Genomic DNA, 22,703 nt, shown 5'->3' with positions numbered 1-22,703 from the left:
TACTCGGAAGCGGTGGGTGGTGTGCGCGCCTCCTAAGTCTGACTAGAAGACCGCTCCGAATTCCTCTTCTCCGGCGGCGTTGTTTTGGGTCGGCCTCTAGAATCAGTTCAAATGCCCTGGGTGGTGCGAACAAAGAATTTGCTTCGAAAAAGTCGGATTCCTGGTCGTAATGCTGGTGAGTTTCAGCTGCACACAGTGGACTTCCTACTAGGGCAAACCGCCTCAGTGCTAACAGTATAACTCTGGTTCATAGGCACATGATCACTGCATACAATAGCTATAGGATCAGCAGAGGCATTCAGGGCAGTTTGAGGGACTTACATTAGATTACTTACATTGTGTCTTCCAACGCCCCTGGGATAATGTACATTTGCTGAAGCATTATGACAACTCAGTGACACAATGGTAGGGATTAACTGAGCTGGGTTTGGGTCAATGATAAGTCATTGTCTCAACGGAGCCTTATAATGCTGTGAAAGGATCCAGGAACCCACATGATTTTGGTGGATCCCATCCTCCTTATAATACAAGCTTTGTTTCCAGAAGGTATCAGAATTGTCAATAAATGTTACACCCACAGAGCTGCAATAGTCTCGTAGCGTCATGGAGGGCTCATGCACTTGCTTGTCTACCCTTTGTTATATATTTGAAAAAAAAAATAGAACAGTAGCCATTTCTCCATCTACAACAGTTCCTGAATAAAACTATGCTTGTATGTGTGTATCCTTGTTCAAGTATTAATCGAAACATAAACAACTTGAAAGTCATCAACTAGTAATGTTAAGCCAATGTCTCTATGATGTGTGACTATCAGTCTTGAACAAGTAGTGTTGCCACAGAAAAGGCAACAAAAGAGCTTGAATAAATGAATTGTCGGATTCAAGGTGGGTAAGGCACACCATACCACCATCAAGCATCAGGTTTGTCACTTGTCCAAATTGCATCATGTTGTCTATTGTGGCGAATGACACTCCCCTCCCTCCCCCGACGTTGGCTCGTTCCACATTCATTATCCCACAGAAAACAAGAGAAATGGAGCTGATAATTGTGAAGAGGCGGGTGTGTTTGGGTGGGTGGTGGATATGAAAGGGGGTACTCCTCCTCAAGCAAGTCAGGCAGGCAGGAATAGAGCTGTAGTGATGAGTGAGGGGCTACAGTGAGGGGGCTGCCAGTGTTTTGTAGGTCAGTGTAAATGTTTAATGCTTTATGCTGATGAGCTGACACTCTGGGGTCCTCCATAGAGGCACCCAAGCTTGGCAAATCACCCCACCCAAACACACACACACACATGCATACACATACGCACACACACACACACACACACACACACCGAGTCCCCGCTCAGCACGCCAATTAAACAGGCATGTGACAAGACAGCCAAAAGTGCCAATTTCACCCCATCAACCCCCTCCCGATGCCACCTTCTATCCCGCCATCCTTCGCCCTCACCCACCCCTCCTCCCTCTATCCAAAACCCATATGTCCTTAATGGATTTTTTTCATCCTATTTTCGCTCCTCTCTCCCCCCTCCCTTTCTACATGACCACGAGTCATAATAATGTAACTTTAATAGGGTCTTTTTAATATTTCGACAGAAACCGAGCAAGAACATTTTTGCTTTGAGTACACATAATCGTTTAGCCTAGAGTATACATAGTAATTGAAAGAGCCTGATAACAATGTTGCCTTTTTACATTCACTACCATTAAGGAAGAGGGAAATGGATTAGAATGAAGACGACGTGGAAAGGGGGGGTTAAAAAAATGCTCACTTGGTTTCAAGGTTTAGCAAAGATGCAAATATAATGATGTGTTTATCTTATCAATTAGAGCGCCATAATCTATTTTGAAATGAGGAATGGGATTGCCAAGGGGGACAATCACCTCATAAATAAGGTACGTAGCTAAGTAAATCCCCAAACCAATTTGCCTTACAATGGATTATGGCTTAATTTTGCAAGATAATGAAGGAACACACTTAAATTAAAATGTAAAACTCGAGATTTCACAAGCCATTTCCAAATGAGCCCCAAGGACATTAGTGAAGCAGGCAAAGTCATTTTTTAAACAAAACACAATTCTTCTTTCCCGCTTCCAGTTAAATTGTTTGGTTTCGGTGTTCGCACGAAACTCAGTGCCGACAATTTATTTTATCTTTAATCAATTATCAATGACATTATGGAACACGTGAATGGAATATTGCAAACACGTTCTAGTCTTCTCACCGCAGGATCTCAGTTCTAATGGTTTTTCAGAGGCTGCCTCCCACCCGAGTTATGGGGCGTAATTCCATTAAACCTAAAGTAGTCCATGCTCAAGCTTCCGTCATAAAGACCATATGTTCCAAATCTATTCCTTTGCAATGTCACAAACAAGCCTCGTAGCGCTTTCGGGCATAGATCGAGTGGGATGCGACGTGGTTCTTAAAAAGTAAGTCCCGCTGACACTTCTCCTGTTCCAGTAGCTGAGGGCGGGTGCTTCACTTTGAAATAGGGGTAATATCTCATGTTTGGAAGGCGATACGATCTATTACATAACCATTAGCATATTGCCCAAGAACACACACTAGAACATTGGCATCTTTTGGTGTGTGAATCATTGAGGGCCTTGCCTACACGGGGAGGGGTTTCAAATTGGCTTCATGTTCTGATGGGAATACTGTAGCTGGGTAATCTAAAAACGGGGTCCTGAGACACACAGAATCCATAGGTCAGCATATACAGTGCCTTCGGAAAGTATTCAGACCACTTGACTTTTTCCACATTTTGTTACATTACAGCCTCATTCTAAAATTGATTAAATTGTTTGGTTTTTCTCATCAATCTACACACAATACACCATAGTATCAAAGCAAAAACAGCTTTTTAGAAATGTTTCCAAATTTATAAACTGAAATATCACATTTACATAAGTATTCAGACCCTGTACTCAGTCCTTTGTTGAAGCACCTTTGGCAGTGATTACAGCCTCGAGTCTTCTTGGGTATGACGCTACAAGCTTGGCACATCTATATTTGTGTAGTTTCTCCCTGCAGATCCTCTCAAGCTCTGTCAGGTTGGATGGGGAGTTTCGATGCACAGCTCTTTTTCGGTCTCTCCAGAGATGTTCGATCGGGTTCAAGTCCGGGGTCTGGCTGGACCACTATAAGACATTTAGAGACTTGTCCCGAAGCAGTTCCTGTGTTGTCTTGGCTGTGTGCTTATGGTTGTTTTCATCAAGGATCTCGCTGTACTTTGCTCTGTTCATCTTTCCCTCGATCCTGACTAGTGTCCCAGTACCTGCCGCTGAAAAACATCCCCACAACATGATGCTGCCACCACCATGCTTTACCGTAGGGATGGTGCCAGGTTTCCTCCAGACGTGACACTTGGCATTCAGGCCAAAGAGTTCAATCTTGGTTTCATCAGACCAGAGAATCTTCTTTCTGAGAGTCCTTTAGGTGCCTTTTGGCAAACTCCAAGCGGAGTGGCTTCTGTCTGGCCACTCTACCATAAAGGCCTGATTGGTGGAGTGCTGCTGAGATGGTTGTCCTTCTGAAAGTTTCTCCCATCTCCACAGAGGAACTCTGGAGGTCTGTCAGAGTGACCATCAGGTTCAGAGTCACCTCCCTGACCAAGGCTTTTCTCCAACCGATTGCTCAATTTGGCCGGGCGGGCAGCTCTAGGCAGAGTCTTGGTGGTTCCAATCTTATTTCATTTAAGAATGATGGAGGCCAATGTTTTCTTGGGGATCTTCAATGCTGCAGAACGTTTTTGGTACCCTTCCCCAGATCTGTGCCTCGACCCAATCCTGTCTCGCAGTCATGAGTGAACAGGCAGTACAGGAGGGGACTGAGCACACACCCCTGAGGGGCCCCCATGTTGAGGATCAGTGTGGCGGATGTGTTGTTACCTACTCTTACCACCTGGGGTGGCCCGTCAGGAAGTCCAGGATCCAGTTACAGAGGGAGGTGTTTAGTCCCAGGATCCTTAGCTTAGTGATGAGCTTTGAGGGCACTATGGTGTTGAACCCTGAGCTGTAGTCAATGAATAGTATTCTCACATAGGTGTTCCTTTTGTCTAGGTGGGAAAGGGCAGTGTGGAGTGCAATAGAGATGGCATCATCTGTGGATCTGTTGGTGCAGTATGCAAATTGGAGTGGGTCTAGGGTTTCTGGGATAATGGTGTTGATGTGAGCCATGACCAGACTTTCAAAGCATTTCATGGCTATGGACGTGAGTGCTACGGGTCGGTAGTCATTTAGGCAGGTTACATTAGTGTTCTTGGGCACAGGGACTATGGTGGTTTGCTTGAAACATGTTGGTATTACAGACTCAGACAGGGAGAGGTTGAAAATGTCAGCGAAGACACTTGCCAGTTGGTCAGCGGATACTCGGAGTACACATCCTGATAATCCGTCTGGCCCAGCGGCGTTGTGAATGTTGATCTGTTTAAAGGTCTTACTCACATCGGCTGCGGAGAGCGTGATCACACAGTCGTCCAGAACAGCTGATGCTCTCATGCATGTTTCAGTGTTACTTGCCTCAAAGCGAGCATTTAGCTCGTCAGAAGTGATTTAGCTCGTCTGGTAGGCTCGTGTCACTGGGCAGCTCTCGGCTGTGCTTCCCTTTTGTAATCTGTGTAATAGTTTGCAAGCCCTGACACATCCATCGATCGTCGGAGCCGGTGTATGGACAATTAATTTGACCTCATGGCTTGATTTTTGCTCTGACATGCACTGTCAACTGTGGGACCTTATATAGACAGATGTGTGCCTTTCCAAATCATGTCCAATTAGTTGAATTTACCACAAGTGGACTCCAATCAAGTTGTAGAAACATCTCAAGGATTATCAATGGAAACAGGATGCACCTGAGCTCAATTTCAGGTCTCATAGCAAAGGGTCTGAATACTTATTTAAATAAGCTATTTCTGGATTTTATATTTAATACATTTGCACAAAAAATATATACAAAACCTGTTTTCGCTTTGTCATTATGGCGTATTGTGTGTTGATTGCGAAAAAAATTATATTGAATCTATTTTAGAATAAGGCTGTAAGGTAACAAAATGTGGAAAAAGTGAAGGGGTCTGAATACTTTCTAAATGCACTGTAAATCAATGAGGAGCAGGGAGGGTGGGTGGGTTCTGGAGCCTGAGTGGGGTTAGGGTCTGGGGTGACGTTTGCCACTTTCTGGGGGAGTGGTGGGCGTGGAAGTGCCTCAGGCCACTGCTAAATGCTAATACTAAACCCCTTACAGCCCCCCCCCCCCCCCCCCCCCCCTCGACATCCCACTGACAAAAGCTGCTAATGGACTCCTCACCCCAATTCTCCTAGGGACTCAGGCAGACGTCATGGGGAGGAAATGGGGACGTTGTGTGCAATTAGGAGTTGAGGTGGGGTGGGTGGCACAGGGCCAAGGGGCTATGGGGCTTAGGGGAGGTGTGTGTAGAGGGAATGGGGGTATTGACATTTTCTGGGTCGAGTGGCCTCTTAAACAACACATTCATTGCACCTATCCAGTGTATGTGACAAGAAAAAACCTACATCTTTTTTTTCTTTCTGGGGTGTGGAGAAGGCAAAAGAGGGGGGCTGCACACACCACACCAGATGGGGCCCCCCACTTACTGTGCTCCTAGAACCCTGAATATACAATCGGTGAAACGGAGCGAATAGAGATTATATTAGCCTAACCCAGATATGCCCCCACCCATATGCTCCTCTCTGACCTATTAGGTTACACAATAGTTCTTCCCTTTGCAACAACAACCCCCATATCACCACTCACCAATAGAGACGATGCTCTTCCGAAGGACTATGATGAAACATTGAGTCAAAGAGCTGGACTCTTTTTTGGATTTGTTATAGGCAGTTTGCATTGTAAGTGGGCCCTGGAGGTCGGGAGACGAGAAAACAGTGTGAGGATTTAGTCTTGGTTTGGGTTTCCAGGTCACACCTTAAAGGGATTGGAGAGATTGATACTGGAGGCTCTGAGAGAAGAGGAGGAGAATATCATATCCATTTCTCTGCCAGTGCATCAGCCCCCTCTGGTGGGCATGTCTTGACAAGAACCTCAGGCAAGCTGCCACTCCAATTGAAGTGTGTCACAAGGACTTTTTATTTTTTATTTAACCTTTATTTAACTAGGTGAGTCAGTTAAGAACACATTCTTATTTTACAATGACGGCCTACCACCAATGTTCCACACTAACACACTACTTAGTATGCACTGCCAATGCATCGCTAAACACTATGTAGTGCACAAGTCATGTTGCACACTAAAGACCATAAACGTGACCAAGCAAATGAAAAAGATACCCCACATCTTCACACTTCAAACTCCTTCTGACGTGATGATGAACAAAGAAAGGCGTTTGGAATGAGACTCCAAAATGTCAAGCAAACAGAGAGAAGGAGTAAGAAAGAAAGAACAAGACAAAAGAGAGAGAGAAAAGAAGAGAGAGAGAGAGAGAATTCACAGTGGTATTCACACTGGCAGGTGAACATGTGGCCATGGGTGGGTGTAAGAATGCACAAACACATACTGGCTGGCTTCTGGCTGTAGAGGGAAGAGGCTAGGAGACCAACACACATAGTCAGAGTAGGAGGAATTTACACAAACAAGAGCGGGCAGGTGTGAGGGCATACAAAAGCCTGGCACACGCACAAACACACACGCGCACCCATACACCTTGTCAATGCTTCTCCCCACTCCCGAGAGGCAGCCAGTCACACCACACCTAGTCCTCAACCAGTGTTTTCGCTCACATTCCTCGTTCTAAGCCAAGTAATAAACTCAGCGAAAAAAGAAACGTCCTCTCACTGTCAACTGCGTTTATTTTCGGCAAACTTAACGTGTGCAAATATTTGTATGAACATAACAAGATTCAACAACTGAGACATAAACTGAACAAGTTCCACAGACATGTGACTAACAGAAATTGAATAATGTGTCCCTGAACAAAGATGGGGTCAAAATCAAAAGTAACAGTCAGTATCTGGTGTGGCCACCAGCTGCATTAAGTACTGCAGTACATCTCCTTCTTCTGCACTAGATTTGCCAGTTCTTGCTGTGAGATGTTACCCCACTCTTCCACCAAGGCACCTGAAAGTTCCCGGGCATTTCTGGGGAGATTGGCCCTAGCCCTCACCCGCCGATCCAACAGGTCTGACGTGCTCAATGGGATTGAGATCCGGGCTCTTCGCTGGCCATGGCAGAACACTGACATTCCTGTCTTGCAGGAAATCGCGCACAGAACGACCAGTATGGCTGGTGGCATTGTCATGCTGGAGGGTCATGTCAGGATGAGCCTGCAGTAAGGGTGCCACATGAAGGAGGAGAATGTCTTCCCTGTAACGCACAGCGTTGAGATTGCCTGCAATGACAAGCTCAGTCCGATGATGCTGTGACACACTGCCCCAGACCATGACGGACCCTCCACCTCCAAATCGATCCCGCTCCAGAGTACAAGCCTCGGTGTAACGGTCATTCCTTTGACGATAAACGCGAATCCGACCATCACCCCTGGTGAGACAAAACCGCGACTCGTCAGTGAAGAGCACTTTTTGTCAGTCCTGTCTGGTCCAGCGGCGGTGAGTTTGTGCCCATAGGCGATGTTGTTGCCGGTGATATCTGGTGAGAACCTGCCTTACAACAGGCCTACAAGCCCTCTGTCCAATTTCTCTCAGCCTATTGAGGGCGGTCTGAGCACTGATGGAGGGATTGTGCGTTCCTGGTGTAACTCGGGCAGTTGTTGTTGCCATCCTGTACCTGTCCCGCAGGTGTGATGGTCGGATGTACCGATCCTGTGCCGTTGTTGTTACACGTGGTCTGCCACTGCGAGGACGATCAGCTTTCCGTCCTGTCTCCCTGTAGCGCTGTCTTATGCATCTCACAGTACGGACATTGCAATTTATTGCCCTGGCCACATCTGCAGTCCTCATTCCTCCTTACAGCATGCCTAAGGCACGTTCACGCAGATGAGCAGGGACCCTGGGCATCTTTCTTTTTGTGTTTTTCAGAGTCGGTAGAAAGGCCTCTTTAGTGTCCTAAGTTTTCATAACTGTGATCTTAATTGCCTACAGTCTGTAAGCTGTTAGTGTCTTAACGACCATTCCACAGGTGCATGTTCATTAATTGTTTATGGTTCATTGAACAAGCATGGGAAACTGTGTTTAAACCCTTTACAATGAAGATCTGTGAAGTTATTTGGATTTTTACGAATTATGTTTGAAGGACAGGGTCCTGAAAAAGGGACGTTTCTTTTTTTGCTGAGTTTATTACACAAAAACAAACATGTTTACCCAAAGTGGGTAATCAAGCAAGCATTTTTAATGAACAACTAATCAAAACAGTAGTTGTGGTGCATGTACGGTACCATCAGTTTGAATTGCCTAACATGAATCCCACAGTACATGGCTATCTACCTAATCTCGGCACCCAGAACCAATTGAGCCAAGTCTGTCACAAGAGTCCGAAATCTACCCGACCCAACATGAACTGGCTACTGTGTGACTGTGTCAGATGATCAAAAACACATTACTTGACTAACTGTTAACCCTTCCTAAAGGCTGAACCCAGATCAGTTTGGCTGTGGTATTAAGGAGAACTGTGCTGCTTGCTGCCATTAGAGGGCAGTAGACCCACATAATAGCTCTGTCCCAGATTCCAAAGGCTCAATAGCCAGGCTTGGATATAGACTGGAGAAAGACTTGTCGCTGTGCAGCCTTTTTCAAACTTCTCCTCAGGGACCCCCAGCCGTTCCATGTATTAGAACTATTCTATCATTAATACACCTGGTTCAACTGGTCAACTAATCATCAAGCCCTTGACTACTTGAATCACGTGAGCTAATTCAGAGCTACAACAAAATTGTGACACGTTTTGGGGGTCCCCGAGGGAAGGTTTGAAAAAACTCAAAGGCTTCCTTGCCTCCTCTCCTCTCCTTTCCTCCTTTCCTTCGATTTATCAAGAGGATATTATTTTAAACTAAACTATTGGGACAAGAGGTATCAAGTGGTATCTCAAACAAACTCTGTCACCTCTTTGGAAAATATTGATGATTCAATCAATCTATGGATCAAATGTCCATAGTCGTGAATAGGGTTAAGCTTATGGGAGTTTTTCAAAGTGGCTTTGGGACATTTGGAATAGCCACAGACGACTTGAAGTCAGGTGTGCTGCTGACTGTGTGAAAGCAGGTCGGAACACGAACAACACACAATACACACTCCGACATTCACCATGCCAAAAATATAGCACTTTCCTACAGCTCTCAGCCAAAAGGCGAATCGTGCCAATAGGTTGGAAGATGGACCATGAGTGGAAGGATAATGAATAAGGGGGACGGTTGAAGGATGGGCGAAGCATTAAGGATAGAGAGGATGTAGAAGGAGTGGAAAATAGAGAATGGTGAACTAACAGAGCTAGAGTCTTGGGCCTGGTCCAATCAAGTTTGAGTTGGTACACCAGTCCAAATGAGAGCTGAGAGAGAGGAGGAGAGAGAGAGAAAGAGAGAGAGAGAGAGAGAGAGAGAGAGAGAGAGAGAGAGAGAGAGAGAGAGAGAGAGAGAGAGAGAGAGAGAGAGAGAGAGAGAGAGAGAGAGAGAGAGAGAGAGAGAGAGAGAGAGAGAGAGAGAGAGAGAGAGAGAGAGAGAGAGAGAGAGAGAGAGAGAGAGAGAGAGAGAGAGAGAGAGAGAGAGAGAGAGAGAGAGAGAGGAAGGGAAGATTTCTGTTAGAGTTGGCACCATAATTGAGTGGGAGTCTAAACAGCCAAACACTTTGACCCAATAAGGCAAACGAGCTGGACAGAGCGCTCTGCTCTGCTATGAGCAACTTTATTTTGTGCTGGGTGTTCCAAGTGCTGCTTTGCTAACGCAGCCATCTCATAACAGTCATAACAGGCGATGAAGGGACAAAATGGAGTGACAGTGAAAGCTGACATCAGTCAGAGTGATATTCAGGACTGGTCAGGTACGTCAGTCCATCTCAGTGCCCTACTGACTCGTTCTGACGCACAACTCAACCACAGCCAGCCACAAGCTGCTCCCAATGCTTCCTCACCATGCTAATCATATGCTGTGGTGGTTTAAGCATCTGCTTTCTCAACACACACACACACAGCCACACACCCATACACACACACAAGTATGAGCTCACATTGACACGTACAAAACACCCACAAACGCATACACACACTCACATACAAACACGCGTAAACTCACTGACCTTTGTAAATGAGATTTTTCTTGGACTAGCCACAGAAGAGACATATTGAAACCATTGGATCTCAACCAGCCCAGCCGTCTCTGCGTACATGCTGACATAGGATCTGCTTTCCCAAACCTAACCCCTACCATTTCAAACACACACCTTATCCCAGAACAGCCTCCACGGACATCAAAAACAGCCCTTTCCAGGTGAATCCATTCTATGTGGAATGTAAACAGACACATATACATCAGAGAGCGGTGGAGCTTTTCACTGGAACTCACATTTCATTGAAATACTGTGGAGCTCCATTCATTCCTATGGAGGACTGCTCCTACTGGGGAGTGCCATTATGGCCGACCGGTAGCTTCAAAGCCTCTCAACCACTGCTCTAGACTAGTAGAGGAAAGAAAAGTGTGGCTCTGTTGAGTTCGTATAGCTTGAAAACCCTTCAGAAAAAGAACAAGCTGAAATCAAATATAATTACTGTACACCTTCTTGCTAGATGTGTTATCGGGGACATTTTCAATTTCATTTTTATGACGTGCCTCCCATGAAAAGACCGGTAGCCGACCGGTAGCCTTCACGTGTGTAGCTTGTTGTTTATGTTGGCCAATCAAAGCGGCAAAGAGGCTCAATGTGTAGCAAGTGGTGTGAGAGTTCACTAATGCAATGTAAGAAGGAATAAAATTACAGAATGAAAAGTTCCTGCTCCAGTCAAGAAAGGCAATATTGTATAGGATGATAATAAATAATATTGTGGCTGCTAGAAGTTAGCTAGTCTTGGCTATAGCCGAGTTGCTGCAGCCAGCCTCTCCCGCTTTCACAGCAGTGCTCAGGTTAAAAACGTAAGTAAAACAAAAAAATACATGTATTTCGAATATGCGGATATCAAACAAAAATGTATGACAATTATTTCAAACCCCCGTCCACAGTTTCTTCTGGAATTATTATATGATTAGTATACAGGCCATCTATTGTTTGGTAATACTCTCTCCGACTGATACAGAAAGAAACAAACCCTTCATTGTACAGTAACTACAACAAAGTTATGGCTGGAATTCGTTATAAGGTCAGACTGTATTTAAAATATATTACATTTAGCCTACTACTGGAGGCAGTGGGTTGTTTTGAGGACATTCTAGATTAAATAGGCGATTACATGATTGTCGGCGTTTTAAACTGCAGCTGCACTCTTGGCCATGCAGGTCTCCCTTGAAGACAATGCCTTTGACCTTAATGGAACTTCCTGGTTATAGGTCAGACGAAAGAAATAGGAAGCACATTGTCAAAAAATATCCATCAAGGATATTGATGATTAAAGCAAGACAGCGTCACTTGTTGTGACTGAGTAGCCAGGGCTCGATATTAGTGCTTGTCCTCTTGTCTGGTACAATAAAAAAAATAAAAAAAGAAGAATACACAAAAATCACAATATCAAACAATTACTCCAATCAGAATTGTATCAGAGAGGCCAACATTGGAATAATATTCAAATCTATTTTTCATGTGCATAAATAAAGAAGCCTACATGTCAAAGTGTAGATGATATGCATACATCGTCATGTCCAAACCGATGCTGATATGAGGGAGGTGGCAGAAAATGTAACCAAACTTGAATGAGAATTTAATTGTATAAATATAAGCTAAATGGCAGTCGTGTTTGACAAATATAATGAAGGATGATTAACATGAATATCTAAAGGCTTGATTCTGTTGCCATTCTCGAGGCACGGTCAGTTCAGATCAAATGGTCACAGGACTGGCGAGTGAAGGACAGGGCCTGTTGCGCACCGCACATCACCCACCTTGAGTCTGAGCGTAGGCGGTCAGCATTTTGAAACTATTTAACCATCAACTTAATTGTTTAAAACCTGGTCATTTTTGTCATTTTATGAAGCATGTTACATTGTACATTGTAGCCTAGCCTAAATACTACCATAGAAATGTTGAGGTTTTCAAATAAAATAAATGGTATTGTCCAGCAGCCTAAAGGTATAATCCTAGTCATGTAAGTAACCCATGCTTGTTGATGCATCTTTAGATCTCCCCTCTTTATTTCAAATGGAAAATGTCCTCTGTGTCACATGAAACCACGCTTTTGAGAAAGGTGTTTTCCCAATTGTATTTTGGAACATTCCCTGTAGCCTACAGCCATGTGCACATTGTTGAGCTTATAATATGAAGAAATACAACTTTATCAGCATTTTAAGCTAAACTGTCTGATCTGTTGCATCAGACTCATTGCTTTAAAATATATATATATAATGTGCAGTGGTCGTATGAATTTGGAATTTGGCATCCCACAACATTCCCAGAGTCTGTTTTGAACGATCACAATATTTAGCCAACCATCCTCCAGGAGAGCCTTAAAGGCGCAGTGAGAATATGCAAAGAAGCCAATAGGCAGAGTGTAGCCTACATTTTTGTCTGATTCTCTAAGGTAAAAAAGATAGTAATGGATTTTATTTTGTAAAGTTGTTCCTTGGCCCTGTAAAACAACACATTTCACTGCACCTATCCGGTGTATGTGACAATAAAACATAATTTTTTAAATATATATATATATATACACTGCTCAAAAAAATAAAGGGAACACTTAAACAACACAATGTAACTCCAAGTCAATCACACTTCTGTGAAATCAAACTGTCCACTTAGGAAGCAACACTGATTGACAATACATTTCACATGCTGTTGTGCAAATGGAATAGACAACAGGTGGAAATTATAGGCAATTAGCAAGACGGAGTCTACAACCCACACACGTGGCTCAGGTAGTGCAGCTCACCCAGGATGGCACATCAATGCGAGCTTTGGCAAGAAGGTTTGCTGTGTCTGTCAGCGTAGTGTCCAGAGCATGGAGGCGCTACCAGGAGACAGGCCAGTACATCAGGAGACGTGGAGGAGGCCGTAGGAGTGCAACAAACCAGCAGCAGGACCGCTACCTCCGCCTTTGTGCAAGGAGGAGCAGGAGGAGCACTGCCAGAGCCCTGCAAAATGACCTCCAGCAGGCCACAAATGTGCATGTGTCTGCTCAAACGGTCAGAAACAGACTCCATGAGGGTGGTATGAGGGCCCGACGTCCACAGGTGGGGGTTGTGCTTACAGCCCAACACCGTGCAGGACATTTGGCATTTGCCAGAGAACACCAAGATTGGCAAATTCGCCACTGGCGCCCTGTGCTCTTCACAGATGAAAGCAGGTTCACACTGAGCACATGTGACAGACGTGACAGAGTCTGGAGACGCCGTGGAGAACGTTCTGCTGCCTGCAACATCCTCCAGCATAACCGGTTTGGCGGTGGGTCAGTCATGGTGTGGGGTGGCATTTCTTTGGGGGGCCGCACAGCCCTCCATGTGCTCGCCAGAGGTAGCCTGACTGCCATTAGGTACCGAGATGAGATCCTCAGACCCCTTGTGAGACCATATGCTGGTGCGGTTGGCCCTGGGTTCCTCCTAATGCAAGACAATGCTAGACCTCATGTGGCTGGAGTGTGTCAGCAGTTCCTGCAAGAGGAAGGCATTGATGCTATGGACTGGCCCGCCCGTTCCCCAGACCTGAATCCAATTGAGCACATCTGGGACATCATGTCTCGCTCCATCCACCAACGCCACGTTGCACCACAGACTGTCCAGGAGTTGGCGGATGCTTTAGTCCAGGTCTGGGAGGAGATCCCTCAGGAGACCATCCGCCACCTCATCAGGAGCATGCCCAGGCGTTGTAGGGAGGTCATACAGGCACGTGGAGGCCACACACACTACTGAGCCTCATTTTGACTTGTTTTAAGGACATTACATCAAAGTTGGATCAGCCTGTAGTGTGGTTTTCCACTTTAATTTTGAGTGTGACTCCAAATCCAGACCTCCATGGGTTGATAAATTTGATTTCCATTGATAATTTTTGTGTGATTTTGTTGTCAGCACATTCAACTATGTAAAGAAAAAAGTATTTAATAAGAATATTTCATTCATTCGGATCTAGGATGTGTTATTTTAGTGTTCCCTTTATTTTTTTGAGCAGTGTATATACATATATTTTTTTTATAGTGTTACAGACCTTTTTTTGGGGGGGGTACAAGTAAAAAATCTGTCCTGCTTGTGGACCTGAAAGCGGAGCTTAACTTGTCCAGTGGCTAAGTTAAGCTGTGTTGTGGCTCGTGGACAAAGCAAATCAGTACAACAACAAAAAGCAGCTGCCAAATTAATTGCATTCTCCCATGTTTGAAAGTCACATTAAAAAGCTATTAATGGAGTTTTGGCCCACAGATGGAAGGATCGCTGGAGCGGACGAGAGGAACGAGAGCTTTCACATTGCTCTACATTTTGTTTCTCGGGCTGAAAACATAGTAGGCCCTTTCTCCCCCTGCTTAAAACATGCAATCTCACCGTCAGTGAGAGTGCATTTTTAATGGTGTGCCTTTGAAATAGCTAAATTACTTGGGTTTAGTGAATGGGCTTAGCTGGGGAAACATGGGGTATCAGGACAATGCAGTCTGTCAGCCAGCAGACCCATGCTGTTGATACCACAATGTTATATTAAGGCTCTATTAATGTTATATCAACCACTGGACTAAGGCATTGAGTGAAGAGAATAGAGAGGTCCACTTCACAAAGCAGGTCCCAAAAAAAACAAAGCAGTTTTCTGTGACCAGAGACTACTACAATGGACAGAAATGGGCCAAAGCCTCCAAGGAGAAGATGACCGACATGGAGGCAGGGGATGAGAAAGTGGAAATGTAAAGGGGAGTCCAATACGTCACCATGTTAATGTCATTGCTGTCTGCCGTTGTAGTGGAAAGGAATTGAGTATTTTCACTCTCGTCCTCCAATAGGAATAAAAGCGACTCCAAGACAACATGTTCTTCAGGCCCAGCGTACTGAATCTTGAGAGAATGGGGACTGTGTTGCATTCCAATACACACACATACACGCATGGCAAGAGAGCCAAGATCAGTGTTTTCCACTAGCGCCGGCTGTCGGCTATACAGCTGGTTACACAATCATTTCCAGGCGGGTATTTTTTCCACTTTAATTGGCTACTTTTTTACAATCCTCAAGTCGGAAAAAAACCCATGAGCCCTCTCCCGCTAGAATGAATGATATGCATCTTCTAGCGATCTATCGATAGAACAGGTGCCTGTCAATCACAAAGTGAGTAATTACAGGGAAACTGCTGGTTTGACAGTCTGCTGCCTCCCGGTTCCTGTGTGTGTGTGTGTGTGGTGTACGCTGTGGTTGCACGGAGTCTTTACATGTCTTTACACGGAGGGAGAGAGCATTATGCTCCTTCATCATCTATGTGAGTCAATTTGTACATGGCATATAATGTGGTAATGATGAGGCGAAATCCACATAGTTTATTGTATCTAGCACATTCATTTATTGTCTTTCGCGTCTTTCATATGCACTCAAGTGATGGCGCATAGGCTAACTGTGCTTTGATTGACGAACAGCAAGCTTAACTAGTTAATTAAAAGGTGTAGAACTGACTGAATAAAGTCAATCTCATATCTTTGCCATTCATAAATCATACAACGTAGTTATATGTCTATGGTATGACATCGGATAATTAAACTAAAGAGCTTGTTTATATAGTGAACAAAAATATAAACGCAACATGCAACAATTTCAAAGATTTTACTGAGTTACAGTTCATATGAGGAAATCAGTCAATTGAAATAAATTCATTAGGCCCTAATCTATGGATTTCACATGACTGGGAAGGGGCGCAGCCACGGGTGGGCCTGGGAGGGCATAGGCCCACCCACTGGGGAGCCAGGTTTGCCAGTCAGAATGAGTTTTCCCCACAAAAGGGCTTTATTATAAGCAGAAATGCTCCTCAGCATCCCCACCCCACCCCCTCAGACCATCCTGCAGGTGAAGAAGCCGGCTGTTGAGGTCCTGGGCTGGTGTGATTACATGTGGTCTGCGGTTGTGAGGCCGGATGGACATACTGCCAAATTCTCTAAAATGACGTTAAAGGTGGCAACAGCTCTGGTGGGCATTCCTGCAGTCAGCACATTTTAGAGTGGCCTTTTATTGTCCCCAGCACAAGGTGTAATGATCATGCTGTTTAATCAGCTTCTTGATATGCCACACCTGGATTATCTTGGCAAATGAGAGTTGCTCGCTAACATGGATGTAAGCAAATTTGTGCACAAAAATTTAGCAAAATACTTTTTTGGTGTGAGTATGACACATTTCTGGAATCTTTTATTCCAGCTAATAAAACAACTAATAAAACATGAGAACAACACTTTACATGTTATGCTTATACTTCTGTTCAGTATATTTTTGATATGAGTGTTGTAGCTGACCGAATCGCATCTGCAAGAGAGCCGTTCGTGTGGCTCCCGAATTTGCATACCGGTAGGCTTTTTGGCGATTATCTGCAGATAAATTGTGAATCCTCCTCACTGCAGCCATAATAGGTAGGCTAGTGGAGCCTCACTCTGGTCTAAAATATGCTAAAATAAAACAGATTAAATTGTTATAAAAGATAATGATACTTATATTGTATTTTCAAAGATAATGATCTAGATCTACTGATTTAATCAAAGTGTCGAGAATGGAGTAGTCAACTGCTGCTTTCTGTGTAGCAAAGCCCATGATTAACACCAGCTGCATTCTTCAATCATACCTGTATTACAGTAGATGAGAAAATTCCTCTTAAAAAATAAAGCTTGAAGCCTGTGGAAGTCAGCAGACTCTTACAAGATCATTTAAAAAGAAATCTGTGGGTCAGCGGTTAAACAAGTGCTTTTTTGAATAAATTACATACTGCAATTCAAAGAGAGTGTTCACTGATTTAACTGATGTCGTTCTGTCTCTTCTCTTATCACTTATGGACCCAGAACTTAATTGAGCATCTGTTCTGTTTATTTGAGACACATATTTCCATAAGAAGACGTGTCCATCAAAATTCTAAAAGCACTTGCACATTTGAGCTACACTATATATACAAAAGTATGTCGACACCCCTTCAAATTAGTGAATTCGGCTATTTCAGCCACACCCGTTGTTGACAGATGTATAAAATCAAGCACACAGTCATGCAATCTCCATAGACAAACATTGGCAGTAGAATGGCCTTACTGAAGAGCTCATTGACTTTCAATGTGGCACCGTCATAGGATGCCACTTTTCCAACAACTCAGTTCGTCAAATTTCTGCCCTGCTACAGCTGCCCCGGTCAACTGTATGTGCTGTTATTGTGAAGTGGAAACGTCAAGCAGCAACAACTGCTCAGCCGCGAAGTGGTAGGCCACACAAGTTCACAGAACAGGATGGCTGAAGCGCGTAGCGAGTAAAAATCGTCTGTCCTCGGTTGCAACACTCATTACCGAGTTCCAAACTGCCTCTGGAAGCAATGTCAGCACAATAACTGTTTGTCGGGAGCTTCATGAAATGGGTTTCCATGGCCCCTTAGTTCCAGTGAAGGGAAATCTTACTGCTACAACACAATAGCATTCTAGATGATTCTGTGCTTCCAACTTTGTGGCAATAATTTGGGGAAGGCGCTTTCCTGTTTCAGCATGACAATGCCCCCATGCACAAAGCGAGATCCATACAGAAATGGTTTGTCGAGATCGGTGTGGAAGAACTTGACTGGCCTGCAGAGCCCTGACCTCAACTCCATCGAACATCTTTGGGATGAATTGGAACGCCGACTGCGAGCCAGGCCTAATAGCCTAACATCAGTGCCCGACCTCACTGCTTTTGTGGCTGAATGGAAGCAAGTCCCTGCAGCAATGTTCCAACATCTAGTGGAAAGCCTTCCCAGAAAGGTCTAGGCTGTTATAGTAGCAAAGGGGGGACCAACTCCATATTAAAGGCCCGTGATTTTGGAATGAGCTGTTCGACGAGCAGGTGCACAGTAACAATTGAATAACATGAGAGAAAATAAATTGTGAAAATAAATTGTGTCCATCACACAGTTTGTTTGATTTGACATTTTCAAGATGTTTTCAAGATGCAATTTACTTCATTTCTGTTTCAATAAAACACATCATTTAAAGAACAAACATACTTGTGGCAATTTATATTTTGCAGTAAAATACTTTTCTCTCAAGATAGGCTAAATGTTTTAAAAAAGGTTGCTTGTCTTACTTAAATAGTCCTGATCTAGACAATATCCCCCAAAACTAACAATACACTGATGTGTATTGTTCAGTGATTTTAATTGTAAAATACCACAACTTAATTTTTCCAATCTGGGAGGTAAACTCAATAAAGTATTTAATAATTTGGCTGCATATTAAGGATGGAATCAAGGCATTGGAATGTGACGGAGGCCACTAAAATAGCAAAACAAGTATTTAACCCGGCCTGGGGGATCCTGGCTGGCTACTTTTTCTATTTGCCTGGCTACTCCGAGTGCTCCAAAACACTGCATGATCCCACTTATCCCAATGGGACATATTGCATTAACACTTTAAGAGGGTTAACTTGGTATTCCTAACACCTAACAATGAGGTTATTATAGTTGATTGACATGAGGAGAAATAGGAAGGAGGAGACCGTACTTGACGCCTGTCCGGGAGGCAGGAACCCACAAGAAAATTGTATCTGTGCTGCATCTATTTAAACTCAGATTCAACTTCAAATGGTCAAACTGGGTTGTGTTTTTATTGCATTGCTTCCAGTCCGCCCGCATGCACAGAGCCATACAGACACGCACACTAACTTCCCTCTCACAGGTCCCCCTTTCTCCCGTCCCTCCCATGACTTCCCGCCATCCTTTTGTCCATTCCTTGACTCTCCCAGGCTGAAAAAATGCATTCCTGTTGGGCAAAGCAGGGCTGATAGTTAGCGCGACGAGGAGCTCACTGAAGGGGGCTCTACATCTTTTCACAGCACTCCTGGCGGGGCTTCAATGGCAGATTGTGTGTATGGAGAAAAGCATTGATCTTTTCACACACTCATTAATGGTCATTTTCAATTAGGCACTGGCCCATTAAAAGAGACCACTTTATAAGGAAAGACTGTCATGTTTTGTCTTTGATCATGTCTTGTCCCTGTGCTTCCCTCTGCTGGTCTTATTAGGTTCTTTCTCTTTCTCTCTCTCTATCGTTCCGTTCCTGCTCCCAGCTGTTTCTCATTCTCCCTACGACCTCATTTACTCTTTCACACCTGTCCCCTGTTTTGCCCTCTGATTAGAGTCCCTATTTCTTCCTCTGTTTTCCGCTCCTGTCCTTGTCGGATTCTTGTTTGATGTTTGCTGTTCCTGTGTCCTTGTTTCGCCCTGTCGTGTTCTTTGCCTTCTTCAGATGCTGCGTGTGAGCAGGTGTCTATGTCAGCTACGGCCAGTGCCTTCCCGAAGCGACCTGCAGTCTGTGGTCGCGTCTCCAGGCGTTCCTCTCTATTGACGAGAGGATTTCAGTTTCCTGTTTTGGATTACCATTGATTATATCCAGGAGAATCATTTTTTGTTTAATACTGGAATAAAGACTCTGTTACTATTACGTCGCTTTTGGGTCCTCATTCATCAGCATAACAAAGACAGGGCCACTTCTTATGCTGCCTTTTCACATGGCCCACCTTTGATGAAACTAGCAATTTCTTCCATAAGGGAACTAGGGATATGATTGAGAAATATAGGGCAGAGGAGATGATCATGTCTTTCCAGGGAAATCATCTGAATGTCTTGTTAAGATATGCCTATTCCATGCTATTACGAGACGACGCCACACTAAAATGCCCGTACAGTTTTTTTCTGTTCCTGGAAAATGGTATGGTTGGTGTGTTGTGAATTATGAATAGCTCACATGCTTATAATGAATTATGAAGAGGGAATTCATAGGAGCAAATGTCACCTTTCAGGGAAGAGGATAGTAGCTGGTAGAGAATGTTAGCAAAAGCAGTGCTTACCTGCATTGACCATTCTATGGTCTTCAGAAGGCAAAAGTGGAAAGAGAAGACAAACGACACAAATCAAATCAAAGTGTATTGGTCGCGAACACAGTTCAGCAGATGTTATAGCGGGTGCAGCGAAATCTTTATGTTACTAGCTCATAACAATACAGTAAAATGTCAAACAAGTACACCAATAATCTACATGAAAATTAAAATAAACAACAAGACAAATGTCGGAACGAATCCAAATAGCACTGTAACAGTAGTCCAAATGCAATCTATACGTATATACACCAGATGAATTTACAGTAGATATACTAAGAAGGATATGTTCAGCAGTAGATATACCAAGAATGATATGTTCAGCAGTAGATATACTAAGAATGATATGTTCAGCAGTAGATATACTAAGAAGGATATGTTCAGCAGTAGATATACCAAGAATGATATGTTCAGCAGTAGATATACTAAGAATGATATGTTCAGCAGTAGATATACTAAGAATGATATGTTCAGCAGCAGATATACTAAGAATGATATGTTCACCAGTAGATATACTAAGAATGATATGTTCAGCAGTAGATATACTAACAATGATATGTTCAGCAGTAGATATACTAACAATGATATGTTCAGCAGTAGATATACTAAGAATGATATGTTCAGCAGTAGATATACTAAGAATGATATGTTCAGCAGTAGATATACTAAGAATGATATGTTCACCAGTAGATATACCAAAAATGATATGTTCAGCAGTAGATATACTAAGAATGATATGTTCAGCAGTAGATATACTAAGAATGATATGTTCAGCAGTAGATATACTAAGAATGATATGTTCAGCAGTATATATACTAAGAATGATATGTTCAGCAGCAGATATACTAAGAATGATATGTTCAGCAGCAGATATACTAAGAATGATATGTTCACCAGTAGATATACTAAGAATGATATGTTCAGCAGTAGTTATACTAAGAATGATATGTTCAGCAGTAGATATACCAAGAATGATATGTTCAGCAGTAGATATACTAAGAATGATATGTTCAGCAGTAGATATACTAAGAATGATATGTTCAGCAGCAGATATACTAAGAATGATATGTTCAGCAGTAGATATACTAAGAATGATATGTTCACCAGTAGATATACTAAGAATGATATGTTCAGCAGTAGATATACTAAGAATGATATGTTCAGCAGTAGATATACTAACAATGATATGTTCAGCAGTAGATATACTAACAATGATATGTTCAGCAGTAGATATACTAACAATGATATGTTCAGCAGTAGATATACTAAGAATGATATGTTCAGCAGTAGATATACTAAGAATGATATGTTCAGCAGTAGATATACTAACAATGATATGTTCAGCAGTAGATATACCAAGAATGATATGTTCACCAGTAGATATACTAAGAATGATATGTTCAGCAGTAGATATACTAAGAATGATATGTTCAGCAGCAGATATACTAAGAATGATATGTTCAGCAGTAGATATACTAACAATGATATGTTCAGCAGTAGATATACTAACAATGATATGTTCAGCAGTAGATATACCAAGAATGATATGTTCAGCAGTAGATATACTAAGAATGATATGTTCACCAGTAGATATACTAACAATGATATGTTCAGCAGTAGATATACTAACAATGATATGTTCAGCAGTAGATATACTAAGAATGATATGTTCAGCAGTAGATATACTAAGAATGATATGTTCAGCAGTATATATACTAAGAATGATATGTTCACCAGTAGATATACTAAGAATGATATGTTCAGCAGTAGATATACTAAGAATGATATGTTCAGCAGTAGATATACTAAGAATGATATGTTCAGCAGTAGATATACTAACAATGATATGTTCAGCAGTAGATATACTAACAATGATATGTTCAGCAGTAGATATACTAACAATGATATGTTCAGCAGTAGATATACTAACAATGATATGTTCAGCAGTAGATCTATTAGAGTGAGTTATGTCAAAAATCCAGTATATACATAAATGAACAGTGTAAATAAAATGCAATGTTCAGTAGTATAAATATTAGAATGAGCTATGTGGAGAATACAGTAAATAAATACACAATATAAAACCCCATGGCAAAATGGATAGAAATGCAGGAATTGCAGAACAATCGGTTAGTACTGGTTAGAAGAACATAGGCACCATTTTAGACACTGAAAGAGAGAGGAATGAAAAGGGGCGGATGAGTATGGGTCGGATTGAGTGACAGAGTGACAGGGAGAGGCAGGAAGAGCAGTATGGGGGTGATGGACAAGCATAAATGCACCCTTTACAAGTCGACAACCCCGTGTCATCAATGGAAATGAGAGTTCCTGTTTTCGTGTCAAAGTTTGAGAATAGGAATATATATATATCTGAATTGAGAATAAAAGAGTCTCAAATTAGTCTGAAAACCAAGCTGTAAGCTATAGTGATGCAAAACATGAAACCAATAGAGCCATGAACTAACCCATAACACAGTAGTCTGACTGCTGACAAAGCCCATTTCTCCTATAGAGAGGACAAGGACGTGGTAATCAAATTGCCTGGCTTCCACATGCATAGGCGATGGAGCACTCAAATTATGTGGGTGGCGCACCTGGCCACACACACACACACACA

At 43.0% G+C, this 22,703-nt stretch overlaps 1 protein-coding gene across 5 annotated transcripts in view; it reads right to left on the bottom strand.

Moving 5' to 3' along the window:
- The window catches only part of agrn (agrin), a 280,235-nt gene that overhangs the window by 172,597 nt on the left and 84,935 nt on the right, over nt 1-22,703 (bottom strand). For 3 of the 5 annotated variants that reach the window (XM_071371598.1, XM_071371601.1, XM_071371603.1), the window contains exon 3: nt 20,060-20,080. The exons of the other annotated variants lie outside the window; for them this stretch is intronic. In XM_071371598.1, the coding sequence (XP_071227699.1) occupies nt 20,060-20,080 (21 nt within the window). The remainder of the gene's footprint in view (nt 1-20,059; nt 20,081-22,703) is intronic. 5 annotated transcript variants of the gene reach the window in all.

The sequence above is a fragment of the Salvelinus alpinus genome, chromosome 28 (genome assembly GCF_045679555.1).
Source record: "Salvelinus alpinus chromosome 28, SLU_Salpinus.1, whole genome shotgun sequence".
Taxonomy (NCBI): Eukaryota; Metazoa; Chordata; class Actinopteri; order Salmoniformes; family Salmonidae; genus Salvelinus; species Salvelinus alpinus.
Note: the sequence above shows the minus strand (reverse complement) of the source record. Positions and strands in the feature narration are given on the sequence as shown.